Source organism: Accipiter gentilis, chromosome 23 (genome assembly GCF_929443795.1).
Source record: "Accipiter gentilis chromosome 23, bAccGen1.1, whole genome shotgun sequence".
In the NCBI taxonomy this organism is placed as follows: domain Eukaryota; kingdom Metazoa; phylum Chordata; class Aves; order Accipitriformes; family Accipitridae; genus Astur; species Astur gentilis.
Genome location: NC_064902.1, coordinates 17,894,555 through 17,907,788, shown reverse-complemented (window position 1 = coordinate 17,907,788; position 13,234 = coordinate 17,894,555). Strand labels below are relative to the sequence as shown.

Sequence of the window (13,234 nt, the reverse complement as noted above, 5' to 3'; positions counted from 1 at the left end):
TGAGGGTCAACTCAATCTGTTTAGGAACACAGTTTTCACAGAAAGTTGGAGTAATTGGTACTCTTAAAGACAGTCTCACAGCTGGTTGTTTAACACTAGAAATAAACATGAATGAATTGCAAGTTATACAGACTTGATGTGTTGTGGAGTTTGTATACAGTTCTTTTTCTGGCAAAGCATAGTTCACTAATAGCCGAGGAAGTGCAGTAAGGCAAGAGTCTCTAGGCCTGCAAACTTTTTAATTGCTTACTTGACTTTAATCACACTCAATTTGAGTGCAAGTTTAACATTGTTTTTTTAGGCAGTTAAAAAGTAAGCTTAAAATTTCTATGGCTTCCTCATGTTTTCCAAAACAAGTTCTGATGTTGTAACCTCCACCATTTTCTTCAACACAAATGCTGAATAGGGAACTACCCTTAGATTAGTCTTTTATGTGCAGAAAGGTATCCATTTTAAAAACTCTATCTTCAGCTTCAGTGCCTTGCATCGATGAAGTTTTCCGCTGACTTCATGGAACTGGGCTGTCACCTGGTATGTCTGGGACTAGCAGTCCATAAGACTGTTTGATATGGGTTGGTAAAGCATGCTGTGATGATAAACCTTCACGTTGCTAAACAGAAAACAGCTATTCCTGAAATTTATTCCTTCCCCACCCAGGGGAAAAAAAAAGAGAAAAAGAAATTTAATGAACCAAGTTGGAGATCTTTGTATACACAAAATACTAAGACTGCCTTGTTATTGGAAACAACTTATTTCACTCTTTATTGGTTTCTTATAATAGGAAAAAATGTGAAGTTTGTCAGGGAAACTGAGAGCTTTCCTTTCAAACTTAGCCATAAAATTTCCTCTTGGGTTCACTGTTCTTATGGCACCCGCTTGTTTCAGAGAACGTTTTTACTGGGCTATTAAAAGTCCTGTAAAAACAATGGGTTGTAAGGGAAATAATGCTGATGTTTAACTGTGTTGGTTCAAATGGTGTCTCTGCTTGAGAGAAGATGAAGTGTGAAAATTGATGAAAAGGATAAATGGCTTAAAAAATGCAGAGAGAGGAGGGATGAAGAGGAATTGCTGCACTGTCTCTGTTATTTCCCTATGGTGAAAGTCTGTCCCCGGGTGAGTTTATTTAAGCGATCACACCCAGCTGACTTCCCTGGCTAGCTTTGGGATTGAAAATTTCCTGTGCGCTTCTGCTGTCTCCTGGGAACCGTTGACAGAGGAGTTGTTGGCATTGCTGTCCCCATTGTACGCTGCACAGATGATTTCGTGAGAAAGGACTGGGATTTAATAAACTTGTATGGCCTTGGTAATTTTAGGGAGCTGAACCGGAATCGCATCCGCCTGATTGAAGGACTGACGTTCCAGGGACTGGACAGCTTGGAAGTCCTGAAACTCCAACGCAACAACATAAGCAAATTGACTGATGGGGCTTTCTGGGGTCTAGCCAAGATGCAAGTTCTGTAAGTTGGAGAGATGTGCTCTTTTTCCTTAAACAGCCTAGACTTTACCTGCTATCATGTCCTTCTCTGCATTTTTGCAAGAACTCCCATCAGAGACCTGTGGGCACCTGTGCCAGTCCTCATGCTTCCTTGTATGTCCTGCATGCACAGAGCTCTGCCATGCTACAGCAGGTTCTGTGTAGTTGACCCACAGTTTACTAAAGCTCATGGCTTTACCAGGAGTTCAATAAAAAAGTCCCATTTTTCAAGCTGTGGCAGTATTCCTTTGAAAGTTCAACAATTTTGGACATTCAGTAAGATCTCAATTGGTCTTTAAATAAAAGCTCATCTGGCTTCTGCAAATTTGTTTTGACTGATACATGGACAGTCTGTGTTGCAGACCTGATTATTCTGCCTCTTGGGATACCTAGAAATCAAGCTGGCCTGTCTCAGGGATGTGTTCTTTCCATACAAGAGAACAAATTGAATAGTTATTGCAGAGAAATGCTTGAAATTTCCAACACAGTTGGCTTTCAAGTGTGTTTGCAAGGTCATAAGTGATCAAGGCAGCGTGTTTTTGGATGCTGCTGTAACACAACTAAGACTCCGCAAATACAAACTTGAATGGGATGCTTTAAGCCCAGTTTACTTGCAGCGGAGCGTACCTCTGCAGTCACAGCTCATTCTGGGCATTTCCTTTGTGTTGTCCTTGAATTTCTATCCTTCACTTGCGCAGGAAATGCCCGCACATGCATGTGTCCACATGGGTATGTAGAAAGGTGTGTAGCAATGGCTAAAATCCCAATCCTTGTTGGAAATTCTTCAGCATTTGACCATTTGCTTATCTGTCAATTCCTTCTGATTTTTTTTCTACAGCCACCTGGAGTATAACAGCCTGACAGAAGTAAACAGTGGCTCTCTTTATGGCCTTTCATCTCTGCACCAGCTTCACCTCAGTAACAATTCCATATCACGCATCAACCCTGATGGCTGGAGCTTCTGTCAGAAGCTTCATGAACTGTAAGTTGGTTTCTGTTGTGGTTGGTTGGGCGGGGTTTGATGCTAATCTAACATTGGCAGGGAAGGGGAGTAAGGATTTTTCCCAATCACATGGCTTACAGCTCCCATTGTAACAACCTGTAGAAATGCAGGAACTGCAGCCTCCTAAGTGATGCCCTTATTCATGATGTTATGACCTTCAGAGCACCTGATTTAAAAATACGTTTGCACCAGAAACAAAGACTAGAACCCACTAAAAGTATACAGTGCCAAAAGACCTGGAGAGTTTGTGATCTGTGGCTTGCCAATGCTTTTTAGCTAGCTAGTTACAAGACTTGCACAGCTTGCTATATAACGACTGTACAGCCTGAAGGAAGCTTTGCTTTATCCTCTGTATTACAAAGAACAATCACGTTTTTAACCAGCAGAGATTTGGCCCTTTAAAGGCAGTTCTCTTTGTTTCTCCTGTTTACCCTTCCTGTAGGGCTCAGTTGTTGAAAAGTAAATACGTTGCCTTTGCTCTCCTGAGATTTCCAGCTGTGAATACAGTCTTTTTGATAAACGAAAGAAAGCCTTGCTGCTGAGGACAGCCCCAGAAGAGCATCTTTTGGGTCTGTGGCACAGCTTAATCCCTTTTTGAAGAGGCACGCGTGGATGCTTGCGGTATTTACAGAAGTAGCTGTCATCCCCTTGGTGGAACTGTGGAAAGATTCATTTTTTTCTTTGGAGAACTTGACATGTGGTTAGTGGAACTGTAATTTATTCTGCTTGGTGCTTGGAAATCTCTTGTTATTGTTAGGCATTCTCCTATCCACCAAAAAGCAGTACGGTAAAACAGCTTACTGCTTTCAGAGGCCTCACTCTGAACTCCAGCTAAAGGTAGGTATCTGCCTACCCAGCTGTGAATCCCTAACCTTTTTGGGATGTGGATTCAGAGATAGGTAGACATGGCATATGTCATTCCTTTAAGTTTAGAAGCTGTATAATTAATGTGTTAGCCCAGTGACCAGCTGTGATCTTCTGCTGAACCCAAATTCTTCATTCAGATGTGGATTACTTTTGGGAGGCACAAGGACATATTTTATTTTTGGTTTTCCTTAAATACATATGTGATTGTTTAATTACCTAATTTTTCAAATTGCTGTGAAACTGTCTGTGCCTAAAGGGCTCCTTTGCTTGGCAGGGTGCTATAGACAGCTACTGTTCCTTCGTGTGCAGGTTCTCAAGTGATGTTTTACTAGGTTAAGGAAGTGTCAATGGAGAAATCTTCAAGGCAACGGATCAGAATCGGCACTGTGCTCTCCCTGTGGCCTGCTTAAATCTGAGGCATCAAAAAAGGGGAGACTGCTTTCCTAGGGGCACTCACCCTTGGATCCCTGGAATAGCCAAATTCGGATCACTGCACTGTGTTAGTAGCACAGCTCTGGGAGCTTTCTGCTCTTGGAAACCCGATATCTGGTGCCTATGTTGGAGCTTTATTTCAGCCTGGGCTCAGATGGGATGGGTAAGCCCCATCTGCATCTTGCAGAGCTAACATCAGAACTCTTTTAGGGAGAGCTATGCTTGCCTTTCTACCTGACACTGTCTTTGCAAACCCTCAAGGTTTAGGTGGAAGGTTGCACGTCATACCGAGTCCTTTATTTGTCAGGTATGGATTGGGATCTCTTGCCAACAAGTAGTGCTAACGGTGAGCTGTCCTGCCTTAGAGGCCATCCTCTGCAGTAACTGCAGAAACCCAGCGCAGGACTCGCTTGCGCTGGTGCAGAATGGGGTAGATTTGGAAAATGCCTGGTGGTGTGAGGTGGTAGGAGCCACTGGGGCATGCTCAGCCTGACAAACAGGATTGTGCTAGAGTGTGAGGCCAGAGACGATGTTAGCTGAGATCTGAAAGGCGATTATGTGGGTGTTAGCACACATCTCTGCAAAATATTACAAGCTCTTGCAGGTGTTGCCTTTAGGGTAAGGCTGCTGCAGGGAGCCATCAGATACTCCTAACTGAAACTCTCACAGCCAAAGAGTTGTAGGAGTGGTCTGCTCTGAAATTGAAGGGTGAGGAAAGGAAGCGCTAGATACATCTAGGCTGCCGCTGTGCACTTCTTTGAATGTGTATGTTTCATTCCTTACTAAAAGATCCTTGCTCACCTCCCCTATTGCTAAATCTACTGGGTTTCGGTTATCAGAAAGCACTGTCTGTGGTTGTACGGGGAATTAATTTCAAAGTCCTTGACCGAAGAAAGAGAGGTGGCTAGACCCCTGCTTATCTGTGCGAAGGAAGGAGGTGGTCATCTGAAGGATGAGTTGTCTCTCCTTTAGTTGTTGGGAGAAAACATGACCTGAAGGCTCTGGTCTGATGTAAAAGCTAACAAGGAAAGAGAGCTCTTGCCTTGTTATGGGCATGAGAAAGGGCTGATTGTATTCACCAGTCAGGTGCTAGGGCATCAACATCATGGAAAAATCCACAGTGGGAGCATAGGATTTCATCAGAGGTAAATGATGACTTGGCTGCTGGGTCTTTCCTTTCACTTCTTACCTGTAGTTTGGTCAATGGGAATGAAATGTGTTAGATGTACCGGGTCCAGAACTGTCTGGCAGCAGGAGCCCCAGCTGCACAACAGGTTTCTGGTTAACCCCTTTATGTATCACTTTTGGCGTGCTGCTCTCCCACTTCCTCGCCTGGCCAAAAGGGCTGTGTAGATAAACATTTCCACTTGTTTGTTCCAGTGATTTCTCACTGGTGGAGAAATGACAAGGTAGGGGAAGCAGCAGAGACCTGCTGATTTCCCTCAATCTAGGTAATCTAAACTGCCGAGGAGAGAAACGTACCGTTTTTGCAAATTGGCCTGTCCCATTGGCAGGAAGCAGAGCCCTTACATGTTGAAGGAAGTCACTGCCAGGTGTATTAGTTCCTGAAACCTTCCATCTGGTTGCAGCCATTGAGAGAGGCCTCTAAATACTGCTGCTGTCCATCCATCTTGAGGTGGCGTCCGAACGAACAGAGGTAACATGCCTTCACCAGCTGCGGCGTGAACTCTTCTGTAGAGAATCAAAAGGAACAATTTTTTTCTCAGCCAGGTTTAGGATTACTTTTGAACACTTTTTTTTTTTTTTTTTTTTTTTTTTGCCAAATTCTTTAATCGCAGGTGAGGACATAATTTTGACTGGATGCCAGTTCTTCATAACTAACACTACAACTTCTTTAGGAATGAAAGTATGTTGTCCCATACCTTCTTCAAACTCATTAATCTTTGCTGAATTTTTTCCAAAGCTTGCCCTCTGCCTACTCACACAGCTAAAAGATAGTCAGCTCGTTTGCCAAGTTAATGACACTCTCAGTGCTTCAGAGTATGTGTCTGTTTTGACTTAGGTTTTGGCTTCGCAGTAACTTTCATGCAAGCCCTCGACACATTTTTAAGCAGACTCATTAACAGGCAGTACTAGAAGAGGAATTTGGAGGTTTGGAACGCAGTGAGTTTTTGGTTGGTTTTTTTTCTTGTTGTCTGTACAATGAGGGATTTCGGTGCTCGTTCAAGCTGCATGACTCCACTTTTTGAAAAGTTTAGCAGCCCAAACCCTGACATCTTTTGAAGTGACTTGTGCTCCCAGGTCACTAAGGTATTTGCAAAAATCCTATGCAACTGCCCTTTGTAAAGAGATAAACTTGAGAAAATGTGAGCAGTGGTATGTAGATGAATGCCACTTTATACCCCACATGTCAGCGTGCAGGCAACTTAGCGCTGAGGCTACTGCAGGTCACACTTACCTGCCAGTAGCCCTGCAGGGCTGACCCAGCTGCAGTGACATCCAGAGATCAGGAGGAATATACTCACAGCAGGGAGCTGTGGGTGAATGCTTCAGGCTGAAGGTCACTGACCAGTGACTCTGCCTGCTGCTACCCCAGGAGGTCCCTCATTTGATGAGCCAAGTTGGTCTTCAACATCAGCAATGCTGCAGCTTTACTGCTTGCATATAAGGTGGTTGCATAGTGTGTGAGGTGTCTGCAATGGTTTGTAGCTTCCCATGGCCTGCCTTCTGTGTCAAATCTCAGAAGCCTCATCTGCACCCTGGCTGGGAGAGAAAAACCGCTTCCAAACTGCAGCTTCTTCCTACTAGCTTCCAAACTGCAACAGGAGTAGCGCTTAAAAAAAAAAAAAAAATAAAATCTCCAAACCCAGAGATAATACAGGCAAGGGGAAGAGATGGATGGAAAACTAGGAAAAAACCCAATCTTCCAATATTAGTCACTTTTAAGTGGAGAAGATTTCAAGCAGACTGTACACTCTGACAAAGGGGAGCGGGAGGGAAGGCGGCTGGTTTACAACAGATACCTCCTTCCTTTGCATGAAAGGAAGCATTCAATTGCCTTATGGTGAAATGCTTTTGGCTCTGGAGTGGGGTGGAGCAGGCTGTGGAGACACCCACACCCAGACGCCTGGGGCTTGCTGTGCACGAGTGGAGAACGATAAGACACCTCCTGAATACAGAAGTCTGTACCCTGCCAAGAGCGCAGGTGAACTTCAAAATCCGTCTTGTTTGACGTCACTCTCCACCTTGCAGGGCGTGGGGAAGGAGGGAACTGCTTTTTCCTGTAAGCCTTGGCGGGACTCCAAATGGGAGTGAGGATTGAACACAACCAGGGGACTGAGGAGGGGTGGTGTTCCCAGACCCTAAACCTAGCTGTTCAGGAGAAAGACTAGCACGTCCCCGACATAACTGACAGCATGCGTATTAGGTTATTGCTCTCGTTCACTTCTGGAGGAGCCTCTCTGTTGCCTGTACAGAAGACTTCCCTATGTTTGGGTACCAAATGCCTCCTGCTCTGTTATGGTCATCCGGGCTGCCCCATGGGTATCTTGTGGGAATATTTGCAGACTGCAGTCTTATTTCCTAGTCAAGCTGTTATGTATCCACCCAGTACACGTTGCCTTTTGTAAGGTGGTAGTGGGAGGCAGGCGCTGAGTGGCACCGACGAGTTTGGAAAATACTGGTTGGATTGACAAGGGCTGTCGTTTTGGTTTTTTTCCCCTCAGAATACTCTCTTACAACAACCTAACCAGGCTGGATGAGGGAAGCTTGGCAGACCTTGGGGGACTGCACGTACTACGACTGAGCCACAATTCCATCAATCATATTGCAGAAGGTGCTTTCAAGGGACTCAAAAACCTACGTGTCCTGTAAGTTGCTCCCAGCTTTTGTCAGCTAACACCGATCTTCCCTCCACAGTTTGTGTTCTGCCAAACTGTTCTGCTTTGCAGTTGCTTTGGGTGCCTGTGTCCTCAGTGTCAAACTGCCCTGCACGCTGCTCTGTTGTCTTCAGAAGCTGTTGTGTTTACCCCATTATTCAGCTTCAGTGAACTTGTACTTTTTAATTAAGAGCAGTTAGGAGAATTGCAGTTGGACTTCTCAGTGTTGTAGGGTGCTTTCAGAGTAGAGGGCTCCAGAGTAAAATCATGGGAACATAGGATAGGATCCTGAATCTAGCCCAGCTGAGCAAAAATCCCTGAGGTTTCAGTCCTTCAGCTAACAGCAGAATTTCTCTTGCTATCATATTGACTTTGATTAAAATTCTTAGGAAAGGACAGTTTCTGTTGGGTTATTCTGCACTCAGGAGGAGTAGGAAATGATTCCTTCCACTGACAACACTGGAAGTTTGAATATCCACTTAAATGTGCTATCGAGCATTTTTTGCATGCTGTTACTTCTTTTTTTTTTTTTTAATTTAATAATAAATATAAACTTGTGGGCTGATATGGTATTAAGAAGAATTAAAAAAACACAAAGAAATTCAGAGGTTGGGTTTGGGATCTGATTATATCAGAAGTGTTAACAGCGCATGAAGCTTCAACCAGACTTGGGTCCAACCGTGGGATCAAGAAGCTGCTGCAGGTACCATGAGAGTAACCAGAAATCTTTAATGGAGAATTGGGCTTACTTGGGTCATGAATTGTTCTGTTGCTCTGATTTTCCTGGTAACCCCTGAACAACAACAAAGTAGCCATGCTATCAAGAGGAAAGTTTCATGCGCCCCAATACTGAATTGCACGTGAACCGTCCAGTGGTGGCTATGGCCATTTACCAGAGATTTCTTTTTTAAAGTCACTGACACAACATAATACCTGGAAATGTGGCACTGGAAATGCGCTTGCTAGTCTGGATACCAACTTCTAAGATTTTAGGGCTAGTAGGGACCATTAGATAATCTGACCTCCTCTGGAATGCCAGCTGTAGAATTGTACTATTATACACTGTTAAACCCAAAAGCTGTGTTAAATTGAAGTACATCTGGGCTTGCCTTAGAAACATCAGAAGATGGGGAATCCAATTCTAGTAATTGTCCATTCCTGCAGCTGTGTTGCCCCTGTCTCCCTTATTTGTACCTGCTGAGCTGCTGGCTGCTCTCCTTCTGTCTCCAAAGGCTATGGGCTCAGCACCTTCATCTGGCACACCACCAAGTTCTCACAATCTGTGTTATAGCACCGTCCATACTCCCAGGCTGGTTGAGTTCAGCAGGCTGATTTAATTCTTCCTTCAGACGAAAAAAATGCACTTTGATACTTTTATTCCTCTTCAGAAGCCTATTGTGGCCTGAGTAATTAAAAGGAAATGGGAACAGAGAGATCTGCCCTCTTCACAGTACTTTTTGCATCTTACTCTCTCCTTTATTGAAGTTCACAGTGAAGGAAGTGACTGGAAAGTGAGTTTGGGTTTTGTTTGCTTTTTTTCCCTTTTTTAAACTTAAGCCAAAGCCTTTCAGCCACTGGGCATTCAGAAGGGGACCTCTCTGAGGCAGCTGTCAAGAGCGGAACTAAAGGTTTCCAAAGAAAAATGGAGGGGAAGGGGAGCTGGTAGTTCTCTTTGCTCTGCAGTGAATGTGGAGCCTCTTTTATGTCTAGGGCAGAGGGGGGAGGCAGAGAGGGAGTGTGTGAGCGAGCTCTAATTTAATAAAGAGAAAGGCCTATTGGGTCCTGCACCTGGTGAAAAAGACCCGAGCATGCTTTAATTATGGCCTATTGTTGGGGAGCCTTTGGTGGGTGTGAAACTGCTGAAATGTGGAGCTATTCAAATAGAGGTCAGACCCAGAGACCTCGGAGCACAATGATTAACAAGGCTGTGAGCATTCAAGCTCAGCCAGCCAGAAAGAATAGGAAATTGGCAACAGGGGCTGGGAGAGGAGTTTGAATACAAAGAGTCCTAGGCCAAAATACCCCACTCTTTTCCTCTCTCCCTCTATTTTCACTCATTTGTTAAAAAGGTTTTTACTCCTCCTTTCTAACACTAAACCTTTGAGTTGCCTCTGGATGAACAAGCAATACCGTTTTCTTTTCCTTTTTTAAGAAAACACAATGTGTGGCAGTCAATTAATAAAAGCGTGTGTCGGAGAGGTCCTACAGGCTGTTCCCACTTGTCTGTGTCTGCCATGGGAAAGGGTTTGCTGGTCCAAAGACCAGTAGCCCGTGGTGGAGCTGAAGAGGAGAAATGTCTGAGAAGGGATTTGCCCTTAAAAACCAAACAGAACAACAGGCATTGGCTTGGCAACCATAGGGGAAATGTAGAAACTTAGCTCCAGGAGGATGTATTTGCTCCTGCCCCACTCAGATGGCGCTGAAAATGTCAGCACATCAAAGCGTCTCTCCTGGACTTGTCTCTTATGCCACCACAGCATTATGTGCGCCCACACCCTGCAGGGATGTTGAGTTTTTATCCATCCCTTTGGCACAGATGAACCTACGGATCACCCTGACATCCACAATGATGCTGGCTTAGTCCAGGATTCCCCAGGGATGTGAGATTCATGTCTCATGCTGAAGCCAGCTGAGAAAGAGGAATTGTGGCTTTTGGCCATCTCCCTTCACATCTTTAGTTCACACACCAAAGCTGAGAAACAAGTAAAGACTTCAGCCAGCTTAGGTACTAAGAGCAAAAGTCTCAGCCCCATCTTGGCTGAGGAAAACCATACCAATATTGAAACTGGTTTTTTTAAAATTTCTGTTCTGTTCTTGTGTTTTGTGCTCTGTAGCCCAGGAGCTACATTATGATGCCTGTGTCTGGAATGTTGCAAAATGCAGGGGGCTTTGGTTTTTCTTTTTTTTTGGTCTTCATATTTTTAAACTGGAAATGTTCTGATAATAATCTTCAAAAGGTGCGAAAGAAGTACCCGAGGGTTCGGGGGGGGGGGGGGGGGGGGGGGAGGGGGGGTGTGTGTGTGTTGTATCTGGATGGTTAAGTTTGCTTTATTGTTGGGTTTTGCCAGGTTTTAAATCAGAGTGATGTAACAAAACCAACAAAGCCTATTTATTTTTCCTTTCTTTTTACTTAACGTTAGAAATGATAAATTTCTGTCTGTGTTGCTGCGTATTCATTGCTAGCTGGAATTAAAGCTAGGAGGGAAGGATTTTTAAACAGACTGTTTAAACAGCTTTTGTGGATCTCTCTGTTTGTTCTGTGTGCTTGTTTTTCTTCAGACCTCTTTGACTTTTGTAATTGATGGTCAATTTGAAAGCCAAAAGAAGCTAACTGTGAAAAAGGAATTCTTACTCATTTTTTTTTTTTAAAAGTAGTTATACAGAGAGTTAGACTTGTGTAGGGATGATGGTGCTTTCCTTTGTTGAGCTTTCCAGTTCATTGCCACAAAAAAATGCAACTTCATAGAAAATACACCAAATCCTCTTCCTAAGATATAGCTATAGATAAATACATCTATACATTGGAATAGCCAAGGTTAATCTTAATTCATGATAGTAGCATTTGAGGACAGCTGTTTCTTTCAGCTTAGTTTTGGGACTTTATTTTCTTTTTCCTCCTTTTGTTTGGATGCACAGAATTAGAAAAGGTCTGAAACCTACTTGTTAAAAAGTAGCTATCTGCTACTGCTGCTGTTTCAGAAACAGAGGGTTTCAGCTAGGAAAAAGCCAGGGCTCTTTTTGGAATGCACCATCTCAGCATGGCTCAGTGGAGGAAAAGTGATTAGCGCTGCTTTGCTGCAGGACCCTGCTTTTTCTGAGAGCTGTCAGAAGAAAATGGGAAGCTATTCGTATGGCATTCCAAACTTTCTTCCATTTCTTTTTAACGATGAGTCTAGGAGTAAGACACCGATTATGAGCTCTCTCTTGTCCTCTCCCCAGGGAACTGGACCACAACGACATCTCGGGCACAATAGAAGACACCAATGGAGCCTTTACAGGCCTAGAAAACCTAAGCAAGCTGTGAGTATTCCTGGGTTTGAAGTTCTGCAAAGCTGTTGTGTAGTGTGCTTGTGTGGTGGTGGGTCTCTCCCCTCCAATGCAGCCTTCCTCCCTTTGGAACAAGATAAAACCTGAGACATAGTAGTTCTGCAGGCTCACCGCAAGAGTGCAAATGTGGTTATCAAGCACTTGTGTTTCTAAGCAGATATGAGGTGATTATAGTCCTTTTAAAGCGATGAACAGATGGTGCCACATACTGTAGTTAGTTCAGAGACACAGGAGAGAGTAACTTAAGTTGTTTTCATCTATAAGACTCAGCACAACTGTTCCTCACTTCTAAAAAGCAAGCAGCAACAAAAAAGACCCCTTGCAATCTTCAGCGAGGCACTGATTGATGCAGCAAATGACAATAAACAGAAGAGAAAAATCACCCCATTTCCTGTTACAACAGAGGATTGAAACAGGATTCGTTTCTGTGGGATACTCTGAGAGTGATCTTTTGGGCTTGCTTCCATGTGCAGTGACAATAAAAGGCACCATGGGGCATAGGCTCTTAAAGAGATAAAAAGAAACCTAAGGCAAGCATGCGCCTTGCAAATGTTTATAGCTTGCTCGGCCTTTGCAAGTATTTTCACATTGCTCTGTACTTGTTCGTATTCCATTTGAAATCGGCTATATAAATCAGTCCTGTCAGAGAAGTCTCTGATGGCTTGTGACAAATCAAGAGTCTTTCTAATCATTACCTCTTGCCTTTGTTTAAGTTCTCAGCACCCCCCCATCACGCTGTCTCTGATGCTGAGATGGCACAGCCAGAGGTGCAGTAAAAGTACCTCGATGGATAGCAGATGGCTAGAATGAATCCTGGCAGGCGGTATATTGTCGTGCTCTCATTAGAGACTCCTGGGGGAGTGGGAAGAGCCATGGCAGGATTCGTGGGGATGTAATGCTTAGACGGAGAAGAAAAATTGGAAGTCACAGACACAGACGGCATTTGATCATTGTTGAGGGGAGTCACTGGATCCAAGGAGAGGGGAACCAAGTTGTAGCTGCAAGTAAAGTGAGGGAGAAGGCAGAAAAGGACTTAACAACTGGGGGAGTCAGGCAGGGAGGTAGAAGTAGTATGGGAGAGAGAGAGGCCAGTAGGAATTGCCATGCACAGGGAGTTGGGAAATATTCCCACAAGTTGCTAGAAAAAAGGCAGAGGAGCAGATGCAGTGGGTGGGAGAGTCCTTGATTTCTGTTGCTGAAGCTTTTGGTTTGTCTGAAGAAACCAGCAAAACCATGTGAGCAGCCAGAATGGTAGTGGGAGCAGAGGCTTTGTCCAGAGGGATTTGCAGGCTGTAGGATTGAGAGTCTGTAGTGCTGCTTTGACAAGGGAGAGAAGGTGGAGGGAAGAGAGCAGGGAGAGAGCTGTCCCAGTGGGACATCCACCGCAGGGCATCCCTCCAGCATGGCCACTGGCATGGGAGCAAAAGTGGTGGTCGGGATATGTTAGAAAGTCTGTGTGCAGATAACAGGAGAGAGGTGAAAAAGCCAGAGGAGACAGCATTGAGGGAAAGAGTTCAGCAAAAGGATTGACTCAGCAGCCAGGAGAAATGAGCACTGATGAGTTGTGGGGGT

The 13,234-nt window shown here is 44.3% G+C and overlaps 2 protein-coding genes across 2 annotated transcripts in view; one reads left to right on the top strand and one right to left on the bottom strand.

Annotated features, from left to right (window-relative positions):
• Positions 1-13,234, bottom strand: part of SLC25A26 (solute carrier family 25 member 26) — a 171,758-nt gene that overhangs the window by 48,391 nt on the left and 110,133 nt on the right. The gene's annotated exons all lie outside the window — the stretch shown is intronic.
• Positions 1-13,234, top strand: part of LRIG1 (leucine rich repeats and immunoglobulin like domains 1) — a 94,471-nt gene that overhangs the window by 64,018 nt on the left and 17,219 nt on the right. Inside the window, exons 6-9 of the mRNA XM_049826073.1 lie at positions 1,314-1,457; positions 2,313-2,456; positions 7,463-7,606; positions 11,555-11,635. Coding sequence (XP_049682030.1) covers positions 1,314-1,457; positions 2,313-2,456; positions 7,463-7,606; positions 11,555-11,635 — 513 coding nt within the window. The remainder of the gene's footprint in view (positions 1-1,313; positions 1,458-2,312; positions 2,457-7,462; positions 7,607-11,554; positions 11,636-13,234) is intronic.